Source organism: Delphinapterus leucas, chromosome 5 (assembly GCF_059928025.1).
Source record: "Delphinapterus leucas isolate spDelLeu-1000000601 "Yukka" chromosome 5, BTC_Dleu_Yukka2, whole genome shotgun sequence".
Taxonomy (NCBI): Eukaryota; Metazoa; Chordata; class Mammalia; order Artiodactyla; family Monodontidae; genus Delphinapterus; species Delphinapterus leucas.
This window is the reverse complement of record NC_143133.1, coordinates 85578165-85602290: the sequence shown is the minus strand read 5'-3', so window position 1 is coordinate 85602290 and position 24126 is coordinate 85578165. Positions and strand designations below refer to the sequence as shown.

The 24126-nt window shown below is 36.1% G+C and overlaps 1 protein-coding gene across 4 annotated transcripts in view; it reads left to right on the top strand.

Moving 5' to 3' along the window:
• Nucleotides 1–24126, top strand: part of CENPC (centromere protein C) — a 91154-nt gene that overhangs the window by 40771 nt on the left and 26257 nt on the right. For all 4 annotated transcript variants that reach the window (XR_002642964.3, XM_022561684.3, XM_022561683.2 and 1 more), the window contains exons 9-12: nucleotides 9649–9840; nucleotides 15386–15647; nucleotides 20915–21058; nucleotides 22195–22277. Coding sequence is in view for 3 of the 4 variants with exons in the window: in XM_022561684.3 (XP_022417392.1) it covers nucleotides 9649–9840; nucleotides 15386–15647; nucleotides 20915–21058; nucleotides 22195–22277 (681 nt within the window). In the remaining variant the exon portion in view is untranslated. The remainder of the gene's footprint in view (nucleotides 1–9648; nucleotides 9841–15385; nucleotides 15648–20914; nucleotides 21059–22194; nucleotides 22278–24126) is intronic.

Genomic DNA, 24126 nt, shown 5'->3' with positions numbered 1-24126 from the left:
CCTGAAATAATAGTTGTCAGACTTCAATTTTGCCTGTATGTGCCTTTGCATATTTGAAAAATTCTGCTTAGAATAGAAGGAAAAGTGACCTATTTTGTGGCCCTCTTATAAATGTCAGACATGTACCACATCTTTTTTATTGGAATTATTCTTTATTTTTTTGCTTATTTCAGTTTCTTGTTAGCAGTTGTTCATTTTAAGGAAATACAACATGGAGAATCTGACTAAACTGAAGGTGATAGTTAACATTACAAGAAAGCATTTTTCTTACTAGTTCTTTAAGTAGAATATGAATTCACAAAATTTGAAGGTACAAAATTTTGATTTATCTATAATTTCTTAGGAAAAAACATTACATCAAGAAAGTGTACTTGCAAGATACTCTCTGAAACTATTGTTAAAGACTTATTGAGTACTTGCTATATATTGTACACTAATTTTCATGTATATTAAATTTTTCTTATCTAGGTTCATTAGTGAATATAGCATTCTGTATTAATTTTCTTTTGCTCTCATAACAACTTACTACATACTTAGTGGCTTAAAACAGCACACATTTATTATCTTACCGTTCTGTGAGTCAGGAGTCTGAAATGGAATTTACTGGGGCAAAATCCAGGTGTTGACAAGGTTTTTTGTTCCTTTTTGGTGGTTCTAGGAGAGGATCTGTTTCCTTGCTTTTTCTATCTTCTTGAAATCACCTATGTTCCTTAAATCATGGCTCCCCTTTTACATCCTCAAAACCCGCAATGCCAGCCTTTTTATTGTTTCAAATTTCTCTTGCCTCTCTTCCATCATCCCATCTCTCTCCCTCTTACCACAGCTTTTAGGGATACATGTCATTAGATTGGGCCAACCTGGATAATCCAGGATAATCTCACTATTTTAAGGTTTATAACCTTAATCATATCTCTGAAGTCTCTTGCCACGTAAGATAATGTTTTCACAGATTTTGTGATTAGGGTGGGTGCATCTTTAGGAGGCTGTTATTCTGCCAACCACATCAGTTTTCAAAGACTAAAAATATTGAGATAATTTAATTCCAAAGATATTTTACTCTGAGGATAATTTTCCTTTAGTTCACAAGCACTTGACATACTCTTGTAATGCCTAAACTGATGACCTGGATTGAGCAAATTAACTTTTCTACTTTTGTTGTCTCACAGGCTTCTCAAGCTGAACATGCTGGAAACTAAATTCCTCCAAACTTCTTCCTCCTCTCGTTTTCAGTATCTTCATAAATGGAGCCATAATAAATCTGTTAGCTCAAGAAAGAAATCTGATTCATCTTTAGCTCCTGTTTTCTTTACCTAGCAAACCATATAAGTCAGTAAGTCTTTTGACTTCTTCCTAAGTAGCTTTCAAATCTGTTATTTCTCTCCATTCCTCCTGCTACTCCCTTTAGCGAAACTAGAGTAATTTATTTCTTAGAGTATTGTAGCAGTTTATGCACATACCCTCTCACTTTTCTCTTCCTCTTCAGATTCATCTCCTGGGTTGCTTTATAATGAAATTTTTCCAGTTTCATGAACAGACCACTTTCACAAGTGGGCCTTTAAATATGCCCTTCCTTTTTTTTTTTTTAATTAATTAATTTATTTATTTTTGGCTGCACTGGGTCTTTGTTGCTGCGCACGCGCTTTCCCTAGTTGCGGCGAACGGGGGCTACTCTTTGTTGCGGTGCATGGGTTTCTCACTGCCGTGGCTTCTTGTTGCGGAGCACGGGCTCTAGGTGCATGGGCTTCAGTAGTTGTGGCTCGCGGGGTCTAGAGCGCAGGCTCAGTAGTGCTGGTGCACGGGCTTTGTTGCTCCGTGGCATGTGGGATCTTCCCAGACCAGGGCTCGAACCCGTGTCCCTTGCATTGGCAGGCGGATTCTTAACCACTGCGCCACCAGGGAAGCCCTCTTCCTTTTACTTAGAAAATTTTTCCTAAATATACTCTGGGTTCCTTACCAAACTTTGTACTCAATTTAAATATCACTTTACTTGATAATTATCCCTCAACCTGGTATGTTCCTATATTTGCTCTAATAGCACTCTTCATTTTCAGACATATAATTACTTGCTGAATTTGTCTTGTACTCTAGAGTCTGGACTGAGAGCTCCATGAGAACAGGGACTATATCTGTCCTATTCCTAAAATAGCCCCTGTATCTTAGCCTTAGCATTTCTGTGGGTCACTGGAATATATTATCAACAGTGACAGAAGTATTACTCTATTTTGAATGAATATTTTTGCGGTGTTTATTTAAAAATGCCCACCTTCAGAATCCTATTCCTGTACATATAAATATACAAAATTTTCTACAGTAGTCACCTCTTTTCTGGTTGTTTCCCTGCTTATGACATATGTCTCCTCAGTTCTAAGTCACCTCTCTTCACATTACCAGCTGTTTCATATATCAGCTTTATTTTCTGTATATGTTCCTTTTTTATTAGTTTTCTAAATTTGTTGTCATTCAGTTTTTAACCTTTCCTGATCTGGAACTGGATTCTGAAATGATGTTCTTAATTGGTTTGTTTTTTACTTTGTAAGATTTTTTTTTCCCTATATTACTGTCTGAATAAATCTTTGATGATAACATTTTCCCCCGCACATTCTTTTGCTTTAAATCATTATTCACATTAGTGTTTGAGTCAATTCATGAACATGGACAATAATCTCTGTCATCATAAGCACCTCTCACTTGTTAGAGCAGTTCCTGAGGATATTTTTGAGAAGCGTAAGGGAGGAACAAGAAGGGAAGAAATAGAAGAAAAGAAGTTGGAGAAGAGAGATGAGATTGGAGAGGGGCTGGAAAATGATGCTCATCAGTGAGGATTTTTGCTGTTGTACAAATAATTCCTTAAACTACTAATCACTGTCAACCATGTTGAAAGTTCTCATTCTTGCTTTAGTGTTTTGTAAATTGACTCTTTATTATTTTCTGTATCTACTCCCTAAAAGATCTTATTTACTGACAAGGTTTACTTTGTGGTAACTCTTCTAATGTCTTCCATTATCATCACTTCGAAAGTATTGGTTGATACTATTAAGCATAATATTGGTAAAATAGATTATTTTCTTTTTTTAATTAAAATTTCTGTGCCTGGTTCAGTATAATTAAGGTGAATATACCTTATAAGCATGAATCAGTTCTCTTTTATCAGTATTTTATCCCAAATTTAAAGTACTGCCAAATCCTGTAACTTATTCTTAAAGTAGAATCAGAGAGTGATACTGCTCTCCTTAGAGATTCAAATTCATGACAGAATTTGGCTCATTTTATCCTTTATCCCTCTACTCCCCAGTCAAATTTAACTGGGAGAATGACTAAAGCACCTAGAACAGTGCTTTTCATATTTGCATGTGCATTTGAATTCGCTGAGGGTCTTGTTAAAATACTGATTAATAAACTGATTTAGTAGGTCTGGGGTGGGACCCAAGATTCTGTATTTGTAAACAGTCTATTCCAGGTGATGCTGGTATAGCTGGTTTGTGAACCACATTTTTTTTGTGTGAACCACATTTTGAGTATCAAAATTTAGATAGTATCTAAAATAGCTCATGCTGGGTAGCAGTTTGGCCAGTATCACTGCCTAGTGAAATATACGTTTCAACCTGAATTCATTATTTTGATGCGTATTTATTGAGAGCCTGTGTACCAAACATAATGTTATATGTTATAGGTAATAAAGATGACTAAGATGTAGTTTTCATTCTAGCCTAATTAAGCACCAGCTAACTTCTGGTACTGTAATATTCTGGTTCTCCATGTTCTTTGTTTGATTTCCTTCTGTATCTTTTTATTGATTACTTTTTCTCATTTCATCTATAAATTTTGATGACGGTCTCTATATTTCCCAAGTTCAATAGTTTTCCTTCTGTTCTTCCTTTACATTCATACCTTGAGAACATTTTTTCTTTGCGTTAGATATCAACTCTGTCTGAATTAGTTCCCCAAATTTACCTTCTTAGTGATAGCTCTAGTCTTGTATGCCCAGATTTCAACCCCTATTATGCTGTCCTGTCTTCTTTTTATTCTGTATAATTTAATACTTAATTATGTGGTTATATATGCCTACTCTGTTGGCCTTATATACTATTTTCTGTTTGTTTTTTCCTTCCAGTTTTATTGAGATATCATTGACATACAACACTATATAAGTTTAAAGTATACAGCATAATGATTTCACTTACATACATCATGAAATGATTACCACAGTAAGCTTAGTGAACATCTGTCATTTCATACAGATACAGAATTAAGGAAGTGGAAAAAAATTATTTTCCTTGTGATGAGAACTCTTTGGATTTATTCTCTTAACAACTGTAATACATAATGTACAGCAGTATTAATTATATTTATCATGTTGTACATTACATTTCTAGTAATTATTTGTTATAATTGGAAGTTTGTACCTTTTGATTGCCTTCATACAATTCTCCTTCCACCCCCACAACCTCTGATAACCACAGATCTGATGTATTTTTCTATGAGATTATTTGTTTTTGAAGTATAATTGACTACAACACTGTGTTAGTTCTTGTCACACAACATAGTGATTCAGTATTTCTATACATTTCAAGCTGATTGCCATGACACATCTAGTTAAGATCTGTCACCATACAAAGATGTTACATAGTTATTGATTATATTCCAACACCATATGTTTCATACCCATGACTCATTTATTTGCAGCTGGAACTTTGTACCTCTTAGTTTCCCTCCCCTATTTCTTTTCTTCCATATCCCCTCCACATGTTTGTGTTTTTATACTTGTTTTCTAGTCTCATAGCGCTGTGGTCAGAAATGTTGCTTAATATGATTGCAGTCTTCTTACGTTTACTGAGACTTGTTTTGTGGCCTACCATGTGATCCATCCTGCAGAATGTTCCATGGACACACAAAATTTGGATGGAATGTTCTGTATATATCTTTTAATTCCATCCAATTTAATGTCATTTAAGGCCAGTGTTTTCTTGTTGATTTTCTGTCTGGATGATCTGTCCATTGATGTAAGTGGGGTTTACAGTTCCCTACTATTATTTTTACTATCAGTTTCTCCCTTTATATTGTTAGTATTTGCTTTATATATTTAAGTGCTTCAATGTTGGATGCATATATTTACAATTGTTATATCTTCTCCTTGGATTGATCCCTTAACCATTATATAATGTCCTTCTTTGTTTCTTGTTAGAGTTTTTGTTTTAAAGTCTGTTTTGTCTGAAATAAGTATTGCTACCCCAGCTTCCTTTTGATTTGCATGGAACACCTTTTTCCATTCCCTCACTTTCAGTCTGTGTGTGTCTTTAGATCTGAAGTGAGTCTCTTGTAGGTAGCATCTATATGGATCTTATTTTTCAGTCACTCTTATTTCTTTTGACTGGAGCATTTAGTCTATTTACACTTAATTATTAATAGTTATTTATTTATTGCCATTTTGTTAATAGTTTTGTAGTTATTTTTTGTTCCTTCTTTTGCTCTCTTCCCTTGTGATTTGATGTCTACCTTTAGTGATATGTTTGGCTTCTTTTTTCCTTTTTGTGTATATGTCTGTTATGGCTTTTTGGCTTGTGGTTAACATGGAATTTATATATAGCAATCTATATGTATTACATGATTATTTTAAGTTTCTGATCTCTTAAGTTTGAACGCATTTTAACAACCCTGCATTTTACCCTGTATTTACCGTGCTTAAAATTTTTTGACATCGTATATACATCATGTTTTGTTTTTCCCTTAACTACTATCCCATAACTATGTTACGGATATAGACGACTTACTACTTTTGTCCTTTAACCTTTCTACTAAGTTTATAAGTGGTTGATCTACTACCTTTCCTGTATATTTGCCTTTACCAATGAGATTTTTCCTTTCATGATTTTTATATTCCTAGTTGTGGCCTTTTCTACTTAAAGTCCCTTTAACACTTTTTATAAACCTGGTTTCATGGTGCTGAACTCTTTTAGATTTTGCTTGTCGATAAAACTTTTGATCTCTCTTTCAAATCTGAATGATAGCCTTGCCGGATAATCTTGTTTGTAGGTTTTTTCCCTTTTGTCACTTTAAATATATTGTGCTACTCCCTTCTGGCCTGCAGAATTTCTGCTGAAAAGTCAGCCAGTAGCCTTATGGAAGTGCTCTTGTATGTAACTAGTTGCTTTTCCCTTGCTGCTCTTAATATTCTCTTTTTAATCTTTTTTTTGGGGGGCCATTTTAACTTGTTTTTTTAAAAAATTTATTGACGTATAGTTGATTTACAGTGTTGTGTTAATTTCTGCTGTACAGCAAAGTGACTCAGTTATACATATATACATTCTTTTCATATTCTTTTCTATTATGGTTTATCACAGGATATTGAATATAGGTTCCCTGTGCTATACAGTAGGACCTTGTTTATCCATCCTATGTGTAATAGTTTGTATCTGCTAATCCCAAGCTCCCAGTCCTTCCCTCCCCACTCCCCCTCCCTCTTGTCAGCCACAAGTCTGTTCTCTATGTCTGTGAGTCTATTTCTGTTTCATAGATATGTTCATTTGTGTTGTATTTTAGATTCACATAGAAGTGATATCATATGGTATTTGTCTTTCTCTTTCTGACTTCACTTAGTATGATAATCTCTAGGTCCATCCATGTTGCTGCAGATGGCATTATTTCATTCTTTTTTATGACTAATATTCTATTTTGTATACATATAACATGTTCTTTATCCATTCATCTTTCAGTGAACATTTAGGTTGTTTCCATGCCTTGGCTATTGTAAATAGTGCTGCTATGAACATAGGGGTTCATGCATCTTTTCTAATTAAACTATAATTGTTTGGGTATATGCCCAGGAGTGGGATTGCTGGGTCATATGCCATTTTAATTTCATTGTGTGTTACTGTGGTCCTCTTTGGGTTGATCTTGTTTGGGACTCTCTGTGCTTCCTGAACCTGACCGTTTGTTTCTTTTACCTCATTAGGGAACTCTTCAGTTATTATGTCTTCAAATATGTTCTCCGCCCCTTTTCTCTCTCTTTTCCTGGGACCTTTATAATGTGAGTGGTAGTACACTTGATGATGTTGTTCCACATATCTCTTAAACTGTCCTCATTTCTTTTTATTTTTTCTCTTCAGCTTGAATGATTTCCACTATTCTGTCTTCCAGTTCACTGATCCATAACTCTGTAGCATCTAATCTGCTGTTGATTCCTTCCAGTGTATTTTTAGTTTTAGTTATTGTATTTCTTCAGCTCTGTTCAGTTCTTCTTTATAATTTCTAAGTCTTTGTTAGAAACTTCTAATTTCTCACTGTGTTCATCCATTCTCCCTAGTTCTTTGAGCATCTTTATTAAGATCATTATCTTGAACTTTTTATTGGGTAAATGGGTTAACTTCATTTCTTCTAGGGCTTTATCTTGTTCCTTTGTTTGGAACATATTCCTCTGTCACCTCATTTTGCCTAATTCTCTTTTTATTTCTATGTGTTTAGTAGGTTGGTTACAGTTCTTGGGGAAGTGGTCTTCCTTATGAGATGTCCAGTGGGTGCCCAGCAATGACCTGCCCTCTGGTCATCAAAGCTATATGCTCTAGGGGTGCCCTGTGTGGGCTGAGTTGGCCCTTCAGTTGTGGCAGATTGATTACTGTGGGTGCACTGGTAGGCAGGCTTGCCCCCATCTGGTTGGTTTTCTGGCCCTGCATAATGTGGAGGCTGCTGGCTGCTGGTGGGCGGAGCCAGGTCCTGGGGTGGCTGGGTGTGGTGCTGGCGGTCTTGGAGCTACTGTTGGCCTGCTGGTGTATGGGGCTGTGGCCTGGGGAGGTGGTTCCTGGGGTTGATGTTGTCTGCTGGTGGGCGGGACCTGTTCCTGACATGGGTGGCTATGAGGCCCAGGGTATCCTGGAGCTGGTGTACATTCACTGGTGAGCAGAGCTGGGTCCTGGGATATTTGGCTGTAGAGCCCTGGTATTCCTTGAGCTGGTGTCAGCCTGATGGTGGGTAGAGCTGAATCCTGGTGGTTGGCTGTGGGGTCCCAGGAGTCCAGGGGATAGTGCTGGCTCACTGGTGAGTAAGGCTGGGTCCCCACTAGGCTAGCTTCTTGGCCTCGGGCGTCCCAGGACCGGTGCCAACCAGCGGGTGGGAGGATCTGGGTTCTGGCGCTAATAAGCTAGAGAGAGGATTCCAAAATTGTGCTTGCCAGGTTCCAAAATCTGTGTCCTCAGGGTGAGCTCCAGTTGCCTCCTGCCTCTCTGGGAGGGTCTCCAAGATCAGCGGGTGATTCTGACACAGGCTTCTTTCAAATTACTGCTTCTGCCCTGGGCCTTGGAGTATTTGAGATTTTGCCATTTTAATTACAGTGCCTTTGCCTGTTAAGAGTGAAGTATGTATTTCCTGTAGCCCTCAGGTTCTTGTGAAAGTAAGCCTCACTGGCCTTCAAAGCCAAACATTTTGGGGGGCTTGTCTTCCTGGTACAGGAACCCTAGTCAGGGGAGCCCAGTGTGGGGCTCAGACCTGTGGCTACCTGGAAAGAACCATGCAATTGTAATTATCCTCCTGTTTGTAGGTTGCCCACCCTGGGTCTTGACTCTGCCTTATCTCTACCTGTCTTCTTGTGGTTCCTTCTTTATATCTTTTGTTGTGGGAGGTCTTTTCTGCTAGCCTTCACATTGTTCTCATCAATAGTTGCTCTGTAAATAGTTGTAATTTTAGTGTGCCTGTGGGAGGAGGTGAGCTCAGGGTCTTCCTACTCCACCATCTTGGCCACTGCCCCTGGTCTTATATACTTTTATGCAGTTCATTTACTCTATGAGTTTCCTACTTGCTATGATTTTAACTCCTTCTTTGGATCTCATAGAAATCTTTGTGTCAGAAACTCAAAAATCCTAGTTTCTTGATCTACTCATTGGTCAAGAAAATTTTTCATTACATCTACTAACATCTAATGTTTTAAATCTTCTGAAAAAAAGAAAATTTCCATTTTTAAACTCATTTTGGTGGTTGTACATCTTTTAGATGTAATATTTGTATTAAAATAGCTTCTATTTCTCTGATTTCCCCTTATTCCTGGTTGTCAGTCTCAAAAACAAAACTAGAATTTATCTGTCCCTTTTCTTAGATCTTTTCTTATCTACCTGCTTGTGTAGTAAAATGAAGTTACTATTGATGCCAAACCTTTTTATTAGCTTTTTATTGCTTGCCATATTCATTGTTTTAAAAATTATTTTTCCTCTTTAAATTCTGTTTAAAGAAACAATCTTTTTTCCTTCATATAGGAAAGATCTCTTTATTGAAAACTTCCTTAAAATATTCTCTTCCATAAATTAGATTGACAAAAATCATGAATTATTTTAAAAAAGAAAAGCAGTAGTTAACCTTTTTTTACAGGGGACTTTAGTAGTAGAAGGAGTCATATATTTCATTTTTCCTTTTCAGAGTATACTTTTTTTTTTTGATTCAGGAGTATATGTTAGTTATCAAGCGATGTGAAAAGTTTGCATTTAACTGAGAGAAAGTTGTAGATTTTATTGAGAACATGTGACTTTTAAAAAATAGAGATGAAAAGAAGCCCACAGAATAAATTTAAGAAGTTCCTGTAATTGAGAGGTTTTTTTTTATAATCTGCTCTGGTTTTCTGAATATTCTTTGGTGCAGTAGATTTTGAATTGTTTTTATTCTTTATTTTAGGAAGCAAGAAAGGTAGCACCAATGTTCCTCATGCAGAGAATCAGAAAAAAGATAAGGAACACAAAAAGAAGCGTTTTTCAGATGGGTCCAAGAAGAACAAAATTGTACCTGAAGAATTGACTTCAACTGTCACAAGAAGTCGGAGAATTTCCAGACGTCCATCTAATTGGTGGGTGGTAAAATCAGAGCAGAGTAAGTATTTTTATTTAAATTATGTTCATTCCATAAGAGCCTCTATGTTTGATTTATACTCCCATTCTCTTGAGAAAAATCTCATGAGGAAAAATTTAAATTGGATTATCAATAGAAATATTAAATCAATTAATTATAAAGATATTTATGAGGCTTTATCATATACAGTACTCTAGATATAGGGATACAGCTGTGGAAGAATAAAACCAAAAATGAAAAATTGCTGCTCTTTTAGGACTTACATTCTACTGGAGGAAGATCAACAATATAGATATATAATTCATTCAGTGATGGGTAATTGAGAAAAACAAGGCACATAAAGATTAGAGTTGGGAAGTAAATGGCAGAGCTGGGAGTAGATAGGAGAATGGAGCAGAATATTGTTTTTGTAAAAGGTAGCAGTAAGAGTTGATTAGGATCTTTCAGAGCACATATATGAATAAAGTGAAGGAGGGAGCCATGTAAATAATTTGGTGTGGAGCATTCCAGACCAAGGTAACAGTATTAGTATAATAAAAGTACTGATGGACCATGCTGGAAAAGCTTGAGGAATGTCAAAAAGTCAGCATGGCTGAAGAAGAGAGTAAGCCAGGGCAGATGAAGTCAGAGAAGCAGGCTGTGATAATGAGTTTAGACAAAGTGTATTGGGAAGCTGCTGGACAATTTTAAGCAATAAAGTGACCTGATTGACTTATCTTTTAAATGGATTATTATTACTGCAATGTAGGGAGGGAACTAGGACTGGGCAAAAATGGAAGCATGGAGAGTAGTTAGGAGGTGGTTGGAGGGAAGAGAATGGAAATGTTTGGATTCAGGATATTTTTGAAGGTAAGTCACAGAAAGTACTGATGAATTGGAGTGACAGCTGGCTTCAAGGATGATTCAGATTTTTCTGCCTGGACAAGCAGAAGAATGGATCTACTGTTTGCTGAGGTGAGGAAAGGTTTACTGAGATGAGGAAAGATAGGAGAGAAGCAGATTTGGGAAGGATATCAAGATTTTACGTTGTAATATGTTAATTAGATATCGAAGTAGATATATTGAGGAGATAGCTTGATAAAATGAGTCTAAAGTTGGGGGGAAAGATCTGGGAGGACATATAATTAGGGAGTTATCAATATAGAGGTGATCATTAAAACTTCAGGACTACTTGAAATCATCTAGTAATAGACTATACTTGGAGAAGAAAGAAAGCTAATAATTGAGTCCTGGGAGACTCCAGTGTTAGGAGTAGGGAAGAGAAAGGAAGATCCATCAAAAGGACTGAAAAGGAGCAGTTAGTGAGGTTAAAGGAAAATGAGGAGAACTTAGGGTTATGGAAGTGAAGTAATGAAAGCATTTTAAGTATTGGGTGATGAACTATTTTAAATACTGCTCATGGCCTGAATTAGATGAGAGCTAAGAATTGACAATATGGATTTGGCAACATGGAGGTTGTTGGTCACCTTGATAAAAATTGTTTCTGTAGAATGATGAGACCAAAAGCCTGATTGGAGGTGGGGTTCAAGGGAGTGTAGGAAGTGAGGTAGGAAAGAGAGTAAGATAAAGGGACATAGCAGATGTGGGGTCAAGGGAAGATGTCTCTCTCTCTTTTAATATGCAAGATACTACTACATCAGCTTATCTACTCATTAAAACGACCTTGTAGAAAGGTAGAGGATAAATATAGGATCACAATCCTTGTGTAGGCAAGGAGTAGGGTGTGGTCCAGTCCATAGTAAAAGGGTTAGCTCTAGACAGGAGCAAGGACAGTATATCATATAAAAGAGGAAAGGGAGGGTATATGGCAACACTTAGAAATAGGTTTGTAGAGTTGATGGTGCGAAGGTAAATGTTGGGCAGTGGAGACATCGAATAATATCCTCCAAACTGAGAAGGAACTTTGAGACTGAAAAACCAGGCAACTCCATAAAGTACAATTATGAAGTTTATTTTGGTTGTAAAGGCAGGATCAGGTGGTTGATGATCTAGAGGCATTCGCAGCTGCACTCCGCACAGCCAAAAGGGGTACAGGGAGATTTAAAGGGGCCAGAGCTAAAAATAGATTTTGACTACTAGCGAGAAGCACATCTGCACAGATAGGAACCAGGGCTTTTCCTCCCCTCCGAGGGTCTCATTTAACCATCTGAGTCAGTAAAGGCATTCTTCCAGTTTTCATATCAGATTAAGGCAAGGATAAAAGCTGATAGGGAACATATCTGGCTTGGGCATATTCCTTTTGAGGAGGCTAAAGCTCAGTCACACTGAGGGGAAGGGGATGGTACTGTGGGACTAAGAAGGAACTGACAAAATGGAGTCAGTGTAGTTCAGCCACACAGTGAAGATGTACTCTTCTGAACATTTTTGTTTTCTCAGTGGAATAGTAAGCAGGGTCATCAGGTAAAAGTGAAGTGGGAAAGGTGATAATGGATGTCTGAAGTTACCTTGTAGTGATAGGATACAAAGCAAAATCAGCAGAGAAAAGTTACATGGACAAAGTCTGAAGGAAATCGTGTACAAGCTTCCAAGAGTCTTCTCCCAGTGCATTCATACAGGAGGCACTTAGTTCCTCTAGCTAGTTTTGACAAGTTTGTAAAGTGTTTATCAAGGAAGCTCATTAGAGATTTAGTGCCCAAGATTTTATTGGCGATGGTCGCCTAGGCACCCTCTGCCTAGCATGTCCTAAAATTACAGGCTCCCTGAAGGAAAAGCAAGTATTCGTCATAAACCATATTTTTTGCACAAGCAGTTTAGGCACACTAAACCACATTTACCAGTTATGAAATGATGGGAGCCCTCCTGAAATTCAAGTGCCTACATGCTACCCAAGGGCTAAGGGCTAACTTTGCAAGCAGGCCTTTCAAAGGATAGCATTCTTAGGCCTGCTATGCCAGCTCTTTTCTGTATAATATGAAACATTTATTGTTTCGGTAGAATTTTTTAAAGGAGATGATCATGGAAAGATTGGTATATGGTAAGGTAACATTTACATATGTAGATACTATCGAGTGGGGCATTTAAATCAGTAAGTGAGAGACTAGTACATGTGTGGCACTGTATCTGTGAGGTCTTGTTGCTACGAATTACTGAATTGTAATCCAGTAAGAAATGTTTATTCTGTTGCAGCTCTTCTTGGATTTTTGAGTTAGATCTGAGTTCAAATTATGATTCCTCCTCTTTGAGATTACTTTTTTCAGTTTCTCACTCTGTAAAATGTGATTACCAATACTTCCACCTCATTAAGTTGTTATAAGTATTAAATGGCATATACTTAGTATTAAAATGTTAACTACTACCGTTACTCCTATGGAGAACTCATCTTTTTGCCCCGTGTTGCTGGAAACTACTATGGTCAATGAACATGTAAATATATGGATTAATAAAAATCTTACAGAGCTTGGATAAGCATGCTGGAACTCCAAAATTTACCAAAAAAAGACCTGAAACGTATCAGCCCTGAGACATGTTGGGTTGCTGATCAAGTAGGGAGTCACAGAAGTGGAGGAATGCTTACAGATCACCAAACTCCTTCATCTGATGGAAGAAGAAACTAAGTCTGAAGCATAGAAGAGCAACATAAGTTCCTCCTAAGGTTATAGACCTTTGTGCTAGAATTGGAAAATAATGGGACCCAGATTTCTTGACTCTTGATCTACGGCCTGTAGTGTACATGTGACCCTCCTGCTTTTTCATATATGTCGAGAAACATTTATTGAGTTTCCACTGTGAGGCAGGAATGGTGTTAGGCTGGGCCAGGTCTAGATGAGGCAAATGAGCAACCTAGAATGGGAAATTTAAGGAGACACTTGGTCTTAGGGTTGTGTGAGTGACTTGGAGTAAACACCTTTTTAAATTTTCCACCCTAGTTAGAATTTTTATTTTTTCCTTAGAACTTTTAAGATATACTCTCTGATAAACATTTTGCAATATATACATATATTAATTATTGTATTCTGTACCTTAAACTTGTACAGTGTTAATATGTCAATTTTTTCCCAGTAAAACTGGGAAAAATTTTTTTTCTACCCTAGGCTACTCTTGCTTCACCATAATCCTGCCCTTGCTGTTAGGCATGAGGAATATAAAGATAGGTAAAACATCAATCTTGGTCTTAAGGCCAGTCTGCTGGAAGAGAATGATAAGTAAACAATCAGATGTATGATAAACATTGTCAAAGGACTGAGAGAAAACTACCTAATTTAGCCTTGGGAATTAGAGAAGGCTTCCTGAAGATTGGATTAGGAGTCAGCTAAGTGACTACTGCCTTTTTTTTTGATTTGTCTGTTTGGAGGAGAGTGCTGAGAGTTACGATTAATGAAATAAGCACTCTAGATGTAGTAATAAATTAGAATTGAAAATATTTAGACTTGATCCTTAAGCTATAGGTAATCACAAAAAGATATTAACCAGGATTGTAATAATTCAGTTTGTGTTTTCCAAGGATGATCCTTGAAGCAGTGTGAAGGATGGATTGAAGAATGGCAAGCCTAGAGAAAGGAGATCAGTTAAGAGGCTGTTTTAATGATCCAGATAAGAAATGATAAAAGTCCCTGCTAGGGCTTCCCTGGTGGCGCAGTAGTTGAGTGTCCGCCTGCCGATGCAGGGGACACAGGTTCGTGCCCCGGTCCGGGAAGATCCCACATGCCGCGGAGCGGCTGGGCCCGTTAGCCGTGGCCGCTGAGCCTGTGCGTCCGGAGCCTGTGCTCCGCAATGGGAGAGGCCACAACAGTGAGAGGCCTGCGTACTGTGTGGGGGGGCGGGGAAGGCCCTGCTAATGACAGGCAGCAGAGCTTAAAAGAAGAGGATTTGAGAGACATTAAAAAAAAAAACAGTAAAATGACAGGATTTAGGGATTGCTTGTGGATAGGGACAGGAGTCTTGGATGACTCAGATTTCTGATTTAGGCATCTGGGTAGTTAGTTATACTTTTCACTAAGATAGGAAATAAAACCAGAGTGGCAGATTTGGGGGAGAGTGATAGGTGAATATTATAGATATCAGCATGTAGATAGTAATTAAAGTTATGGGTTGATAGGTCCCTCAGAGAAGGTACATAGAGTGAGAAGATGAAGCTGGGACCTTGGGGAAATACCAGGATCTTAAGGATGACTAGAAGAGTAGTGGGCAGAGCCAGAGAGGGTGGTTTTGGAAACTCGTGATAAATTTAAAAGGTTTGGTACGTGTATCTATAAATTGAGGAGCTGCATAGTTTATGAATTTAACTTGAAAACAAATATAGCCTATGAGGGACTTCCCTGGCAGTCCAGTGGTTGAGACTTTGCCTTCCAGCGTAGGGGGTGCGGGTTCGATCCCTGGTCGGGGAGCTAAGATTCCACATGCCTCGGGGCCCAAAAAAACAAAACATAAAACAGAAGCAATATTATAACAAATTCAATAAAGACTTTAAAAATGGTCCACATCAAAAAAAATCTTAAAAAAAAAGAAATACAGCCTATGAGATTGGGGTGTGTATGTGTTTACATGTAAAATATAAATCATGTTGGTATTTTAGTGAGCCAAATAATCAAACATTATACTAACTTTAGGTTATCATTTAATCCTTTAGGTCCTTTTTCTAGCAATTCTTCAGTAAGAAGTGAATTGTCATTGTATCATAACAGTAAACAAAAACCTGCTGAAAAAACAAACCAATCATCTAAGAATACTGGGAAAAAAACTATTCCGTTTAAAAGGCAGAAGAGAGCTGATGAAGGCAGCTCAAGAACACAGAAGGTTTTAAATGCTAAAGATTCCGGTTGTTCTCAGAATGAGTCATTGGAAAGTGGTGAGGCAGACCCAGCTGAGAAGAAAAACCTTAATCCTTCTAGGTAATAATGTCTCTTATGTGTACAATGCAGTTATTTTTGTTTGGGATTTAATAATTTGTTTATGTTATTTAATCATTGTTAGCATAAAGGAGTCTGCAGTCTGACAGACCTGCTGGTAAATCCACGCTCTGCCATTAGCTGGGTGACACCCCAGGCAAAATAGTACTCTGAATGTTTCCTCATATTAAAATGGGGAATAATATATAGCACATGGGGTGTGAGTGATAAATTTAATAAGGTAAGCATTATTGTCGCCTAACAATCCCTTTTTTAAAATTGTGATAAAAACATATAACATAAAATTTATCATGTTAATCACTTTTTTTTTTTTTTTTTTTTGCGGTATGCGGGCCTCTCACTGTTGTGGCCTCTCCCGTTGCGGAGCACAGGCTCCAGACACGCAGGCTCAGCGGCCATGGCTCATGGGCCCAGCCGCTCCGCGGCATGTGGGATCTTCCCGGACCGGGGCACGAACCCGTGTCCCCTGCATCAGGCAGGCGGACTCTCAACCACTGCGCCACCAGGGAAGCCCTCTTAATCACTTTTAAGTGTATCATTGAGTTGCTTTCTTTTAAATGAGGTTAATGTAATTACAATAATCAGGAATACATCTTAATTCTATCCCCATAAGATGATTAGTTAACATATTTTAGTGCTTACTTTGTATCAAATATTCACTAGATGCTTTCAATAAATTCTCATCAGTCCTGACAATGTACTGAGGTAAGTATTGTTCTTATGCATTTTTGCTTTTTGATAGAGCATTCACTCATTCATTCATTAAAAAAATAATACATATTATGTGTGAGAAACTGCAGGTGGTGGGGATGTATTGAAATAAATGATAGAGTGCTCTAAAATACATTAGTGTATGTCATTATAGTGCATACTATCTAAACAGTTCATTGAGTAGTGAATTTCCCCCCACTGATTTGTAATGCCCTCTCTGTCTTATATCAGACTTCCATATTTATATTAGCTTGTTCCTTAATATCATTTGATTTTCATTAAGAATCTTAAGAGGTCGATAGGACAGGTGTTAGCTCTCTTTTTACATATGAATAAGGTACACTTAGGTTAAATAGTGTGTCATTGGATATGTAGGTCTTTTATTAGTCTAACTGTTTTTACTTGAATGTATTAATAATGATAAATAACTGTTTTATTAAACAAAGCAGATAAGCCTTAGCTATGGGTTGAGAGAAATACTAAGGTATAAAAATTGAGTTTTTATGTTGAGTTTCTGAATTTGAGCTAGTACCCCTAAAACAAATCTTATCTTATGCACAGTGAGAAGGAGTTAGTCTAATGAGAAATATACAAAGTTGATAGTTGCTACAGTATCTACTTAAGAAAGCCTGTTGGGTATCTGGATTCATAGAAAGGAAGATCTTTGAGACATTTGTTTAGTTAACCTGTATAGTCATTAAGCTACTTACTATAAATAAAAGATCAAATATGTAATTATTTTGGTATTCTACTTGCCATAAGGTAGGAAGATAAATCTTTGTGGTTACTCAGTGGCTCTCATGGAAACCTCAAAGATAATTTAGATTTAAAAAGCATGTTAACAGTATTATTGTTCTGTATTTAGGAAAGGCAAAAAAAAAGAGACATTATTACATTAAAATATGAATATGTCTAATTTGTCTAAGGAATCTTCCTGATTAGAAATATTACGTGGAAAAAATATTACGTGAACTTCTCCTTTATACAAGTAACAGATATTAAAATTTTAACTTGAATAAAGTGATATTTTTTGCTTCTTATAACCTAGTAACTATGGTCATTAATTAAACTACAAGCTAACACCCTTATTCCCCTCTTAAAGCGTTTAGGAAAAAAAAAAATCTTAAAGAGCTAGTGCATTTAAAGTGTAAGAAGCAATTACCCTCTAGAAATCTTTGAATTTCTCTAAGCTTTTTAAAATTTGTATAAGCACTTAATTTTTATATTATTTCTATAGCCATTTGGAACAGAAGTTTACTACATTAGATTTTTTAACAGCTTTATTGAGGTATAACTCATATATAGTTCACTCATGACGTGTAGAATTCATTGGTTTTTATTGTATTCACTGATAGTGCAAACCATCAAAATAGTCAATTTTAGAACATTTTCATCATTAGGGTCCTTTAGCTATCATCTCCCTGTTCCCCTCCCCAGCAACTCTACAGAACCACTAACCTACTGTCTACAGATTTCTCTATCCTAGACTTTCATATGAGTGAAATCATATAGTATGAGTTTTTTTGCATTGACTTCTTTTAGTTTGTGTATTTTCAAGTTTTATCCATGTTGTACCATGTATCAGTAATATATCCCTTTTTATGATCGAGTGCTATTTCATTTTGTTACATTATGTTTTGTTTATCATTCATCCATTGCTGGACATTTGGGTTGTTTCTACCTTTTGGCCATTATGAATAATGCTGGCATAAACATTTGTGTACAAATGGAATTGCTGAGTCATATGGTAACTTTACATTAATCCTTTGAGGAGCTGCAAGACTGTTTTCCAAAGCATCTGCACCATTTTATATTCCCACCAGCAGTGTTTAAGGTTTCCAATGTCTCCACATCCTTGTCAGCATTTGTTATTATCTGATTTTTTGATTCTAACCATCCTAGTTGGTATGAAATAGCATCTCATTGTGGTTTTGATTTTCATTTCTGTGAAGACTAATGATGTTGAGCATCTTTTCATGTGCTTATTGGCTGTTTGCCAATCTTTAGAGAAAGATTTACTCAGATCCTTTGCCTGATTTTTTTGGGATTGTCTTTTTTTTAAATGGAATTGTATGAGGTTTTAATATATTCTAGATACAAGTCTCATCAAATAAATGATATTTGATAATCTTCTGTCTCATTCTTTGGATTGTCTCATTTTCTTGATGGTGTCCTTTGAAGCACAAAAGTTTTTAATTTTGATAAAGTTCCATTGATCTGTTTTGTCCATTGTTGCTTGTACTTTTGGTGTCATATCTAAGAATCCTTTGCCCAGTCCAAGTTCAGGAAGATTTACTCCCATGTTTTTTTCCTAAGCGTTTTGTAGTTTTAGCTCTTAAATTTAATTCTTTGATCCTTTTTGAGTTAATTTTTGTATATGCTGTGAAAAGTCCAACTTCATTCTTTTGCATGTGACTATCCAGTTTTCCCATAACTGTTTGTCAAATGGTCTTAGCACCATTTTTGAAAATCAGCTGACCATAGATGTATAGGCTTATTTCTGGATTCTCAATTTTCTTGTTGTCTATATATCAGTTGTTGTTCTAGAACCACACTGTCTTGATTACCATTGCTTAGAGGTAAGTTTTGAAGTCAGGAAGTGTGATTTTTCTTTTTCACGAATATTTTGGCTATTCTAAGTCCCTTGCAATTCCATATAAGTTTTAGAATCAGTATGTCAATTTCTGCAAAGATGTCAGAATTCTGAAATGGATTGCGTTGAATCTATTGGTTTGAGGAATATTTCCATCTTTTCAGTGTCTATTGATCCTTGAACAGGGGTGTTTGTCCTATTATTTAGATCTTTAATTTTTCTCAGCAGTATTTTCAGAATATGTTTTACACTTCTTTTGTTAAGTTCATCCCCCCTAAGTACCCCTTTTGATGCTGTTGTGAATGGAATTGCTTTTTAAATTTTATTTTTGGATTGATCATTGCAAATGTATAGACATACAATTGATCTTTGTATTTTGATCTTTATCCTGCAATCTTGTTGAACTCATGTATTAGTTCTGAGAGCTTTTTAGTAGATTTTGTGAGACTTTCTAAGTACAAGATCATGTCATTTGTGAATAGTGATAATTTTATTTCTCCCTTTCCAATCTGGATGCTTTTTCTTTCTTTTTCTTGCACTATTGTCCTGGCTGAAATCTTTAGTACTATGCTAAGTAGAAGTGACAGTAGCAGACTTCCTTATCTTGTCCTTAATCTTAGGGGGAAAGCATTGAGTCTTTCACCATTCAGTATGTTATTAGCTGTGGGTTTTTCATAGATGTCCTTTTATCAGGTTGAGGAAGTTACTTTTTATTCCTAGTTTGTTGAGTGTTTTTGTAGTGAAAAGATACATTTTGTCAAATGCTTTTTTTTTTTTGCATCTACTGAGGTGATTGTGTGATACATTTTTTTTGTTGTTGATAAAATGTTGCTAGTTTTTCTGAGGGTTTTTTGTTTTGTTTCGGTTTTTTTTTTTTTTTTTGGCTGTAGTTTTCTTGTGATGTCTTTGTCTAGTTTTGTTATCAGGGTAACACTGACTTCATAAAATGAGTTGGAAAGTGCTCCTTTCTTTTTTGGAAGAGTTTGTGAAGAATTTGTATTAAGTCTTTGAATGACGGTAGAATTCAGTGGTGAAACCATCTGGGCCTGGGCTTTTCTTTCTGGGTAGTTTTTTGATTACTGATTTATTCTCTTGTTGTAAGTCTTTTGAAGTTGTTTATTTTTCTTTTGAATCAGTTTTGGTAATTTGTGTGTTTCTAGGAATTTGTCCATTCCATCTAGGTTATCTAATTTGTTGGCATACAGTTGTTTATAGTATTCTCTAATAATCCTTTTTTTTTTTTTTCTTTTGACTCTGAAGGTAGGACCTAGAGGGAGACTAGAAACTCCAGAAATAAACTATCAAAGAATACTCAGAAGTTTGGATGCCCTTTAGTTATGTTGCAAACATAACTAAAGACTTTTTTTCCACAAATGATAAGAATAGGCTGGTAGACTGAGTCAAGAAACAAATTAAAACATAGGACTTGTAAGATGTGAGAGTGGAGAGAGAATTATGCAGCCTAGGAATAATGTATCTTGTTTGCATATATTTGGGGTAAGCTAGTTAGCTGGCAGCTACCAAAGAGATGAGCCTAGGTCCCTCTGAGCACTCTGCTGTTCCTTAGTAGGCTGAGTAGAGGTATCATATAAAACAATTTCAGTTGTTTGTGGATTTTTAACAAAAACTGTGATAGATTTAACTGTGTAGTATACATCATGAGCTGCCTGTAGTTAATGTCTCCCAGTGCCCTTCTATCATCATGTCTATCTCAGTTAGGCCAGGTCTGTACCATTTCTTTTATCAGAATTTTTCAAATTAGAACTCTTGGTAGGTTCTAAAGTCAAATTTCCTTCCTGGACTAGTTGTAAGTTTTAGGACCTGAACAAGGTTATCTGATATTTGTTATAGCCAATGTTATATTGTCTACCCACCTTGTGTAATGTTTCTAGAAGAAATATTTTTTGAAGAAATGTAAAAAATTACAAACTTTTCATTTTCATAGAGGTACAGGAAGCTCAAAGAATCAAGATAGTATGGCTGCACAAAATGTTCATCAAAAGTCTCAGATCAGCGGATATACACGCAAGACACGAGCAGAGTCAAACTTGGATTCTAGAGAGCCTGGGACTTCAGTTTTGGAAGGAAGGTATGCATGTGTTCTAAGGATAATAGGATTTACTCACTGTATTTGTTACCAATTGCTGTGTAACAAATTACTCTCAAAGCTTAATATTAATTTTGTTAGTGCCTTGCAAACATTATTTCACAGTTTTTGTGGGTAGAAATCTGGGAGAGAATTAGCTGGCTAGTTCTGGCTCAGGGAATCTCATGAGGTATAGCAGTCAAGATATCTACCTGATTTGCAGTCCTATGAAGGCTTGACTAGAACTTGGAGGATCCACTTATAAGGTAGCTAGAGGCCACAGTTTCTTGTCATTTGGCTCTCTCCATAAGGGTATTCAGTATGGTAGCTAGCTGGCTTCCCACAAAGCAGGTGATCCAAGAGAAAGTGTGACTATCATGGAAGCCATAGTGTCTTTTGATGACCTAGTCTTTGAAGTCTTCCACTTTATTCTGTTCACTAGAAACAAGTCACTAAGTCCATACCACACTCAGAAGAGGGGAGTTAGAATTAGGCTGTACCTTTTGAAAGGGGTGTCATCTAAGAATTTGTGGATGTAAGTTTAAAGAGAGCATACTCAGTGAGCAAACCAGATTAACCTAGTCTCCTAATATCTGAAGTCATACACCCTTTTTCAAAATGAAAGAATGGTAAATTATAGCAGATTTTCAGACTTTGAAGGGATGGCTAAGATTTCTTTACTCTTTGGGAGCCTGTGACCACTAGGCCTGTCTTGGGCTCATAATAGGAGGAAGAGGATCTAGGACTGGGGTAAACTGAATCATCTCTGAACAGCTTCTGACCTATATTTAAATTGCTTGTTTTTGCCTGTAGTTTAAAAAAAAATTAAGATAAGCTGATTTATTTGTAATTTTATTTCTTATGATTTGATTTTTATCAAAGAGTGTTATTTGAGTTGACTTAAATTTGTAACTCTGATTCATGAGTTAGTTTAAAAGGTTATAAAATTCAGTATTACCATGTTTGACAAGTCAAATGTGGTATTAAATTGTGGATTTTTTGTTTTATGCAGCAAATAAGTATACTATTAATATTTTATAAGAAAAAAACCTTTGGCAGTTTTAGGATAAAAATGACCATTAAGGTAGATATATTAGATATAAATGCACAAATTTTGTGGTTTACCTTTTTTTCTTAAGTGGACCTTCTAGGCTCAAGAATTATTTAACGTCTGGAATGAATAATTCAGATGTGGATGATAATGAAGTTCAGGAAAGTTTGAGTAAGTTATGATTTATTTTCTACTGTCTTGATTTTTATAGTGTTATGCATGTGAAGTAAGGTGTGCTATGTTTTATTTAAATTATCACCAGTGACATTTTTGTGGCAAATATGTATTGAGTACCTACCCTTAAGAACCTTACTTTATGGTTAGAGATTTCTAAGACCTTATACCTGGGTGAGAGAGGGAGGGAGGGAGAAGAGAGAGAGGGAGAAAGAATGAGAGAGATGAATGACAGTCCTTTCTTTGAAGTAGGACATAATAATATAATTGGCACTTAAGACACATACTGCAGTATTTTAAAGCTGATAAGGGTATAAATGAAGCAAGATTAGACATATATTGATGATTACTGAAGCTAAGTGTTGAAGTTTTTAAAATGCCTCTTAATAGAGAGTTTTATAATTTTTTATGTCCCTGAAGAATGTGCTTGAAATATAATCTCTTATACTGTTTTTCCCTTTCCTAATTCACTAATTCTTTTTCCATTTAAATTGTTTCTTCCCCTTTTGTTTAGATTTACTTTATTATTTTTCTCTAAGTGGAATGCTTTTTATATTTATTTTTCTGCTTTTTATTTGGTAAAGAAAAAGCTGAATTTTCTGGAGTATAGTTTTAGTTTAAAATGAAAGGTTTTTTTTTTTTCAATAGAGTGTTCTTATTGTTGTACACTCTGAATTATAGTGGTGATTTTTCTTTGACCCAGGTGTTATTTAAAAGAGTACATTAGTCAAGAGTTTGGTCTCCAGAGTCAGGAACCTGGGATTGAATCTAGCTTTACCACTTATTAGCTCTGTTATCTTGAGTAAGAAATTTCAGTGTTCTTAGCTTCAACTTCCTTATTTGTAAACTGGCGATATCAATTCTAATCGCATAGATTGATACAAAGATGAATACACATTCTTTGCTTAGTTTTAATACCTGGTATATGTTCGTTATGCAGTGTTGGCTGTAATCCTAAGAAGTTGTGTTTTGTTTTGTTCTTTTGTTAATAATTTATAGTTTCATTTCATTGTTCTTGATAACTTTGCCCTGTATTATTAATTCTTTGAATTTTCTTTGTGTTCTAGAGTATGCTTAGAACACATAAAATTCATGGAAGAATTTTGTAATTCTTCCATGGATGCTTGAAAAAGAGAATATTACTTTTTGTGTACAGATATGGATTAAAAATATATATACACTCATTATTTTGTTAATGTAAATGGATATATATTTTTAATATACTTTGAATATTTACGAAATTCTTAAATATTTATGGAATACTTACTATGCATTCTTCTAAGGGAAAAAGATATCAAAACTTGTGATTTGTTGGATGTTGAGAGTAGAAAAATAAAGCAGTGATTTTTAGGGTGGGAAATGCGAGTTACATTTTTAGATAGATGGGCAGAAAAGGTCTTACTGAAGTGATAATTTGAGCAAAGATATGAGAAAGGTGAGAAATCAAATCATGCAGCTCTATGGAGAAATAGTGCCTCATGCAGAGGGAAGATAAGGGCAAAGGTTTTGATCAAGAAACACCAAGGAGGCTGGGAAGGCTGGAGTTGAGGAAGAGAGGGAGAGGGTAGTAGGAGATGATGTCACAGAGCTAACAAGAGTGAAAGATCATATAGCATGTTAAAGGCTACTATAAGGATTTCAGGCTTTACTGAGAGAGATGGGAAGCCATTGGAGGATTTTGAGCAGAAGAGAGACATGACTAACCTATAAACAGAATAATTGCGGCTGCTGTAGAATACACATTAGGGGTGGACTGATAAGTTTGAAGGGGGCAAGTGTAAGGTTGGAAACAGGGAGACCAGTTGGTGAGACATTAGTAATCCCCTTGTGAGGTGGTAGCTTGGAC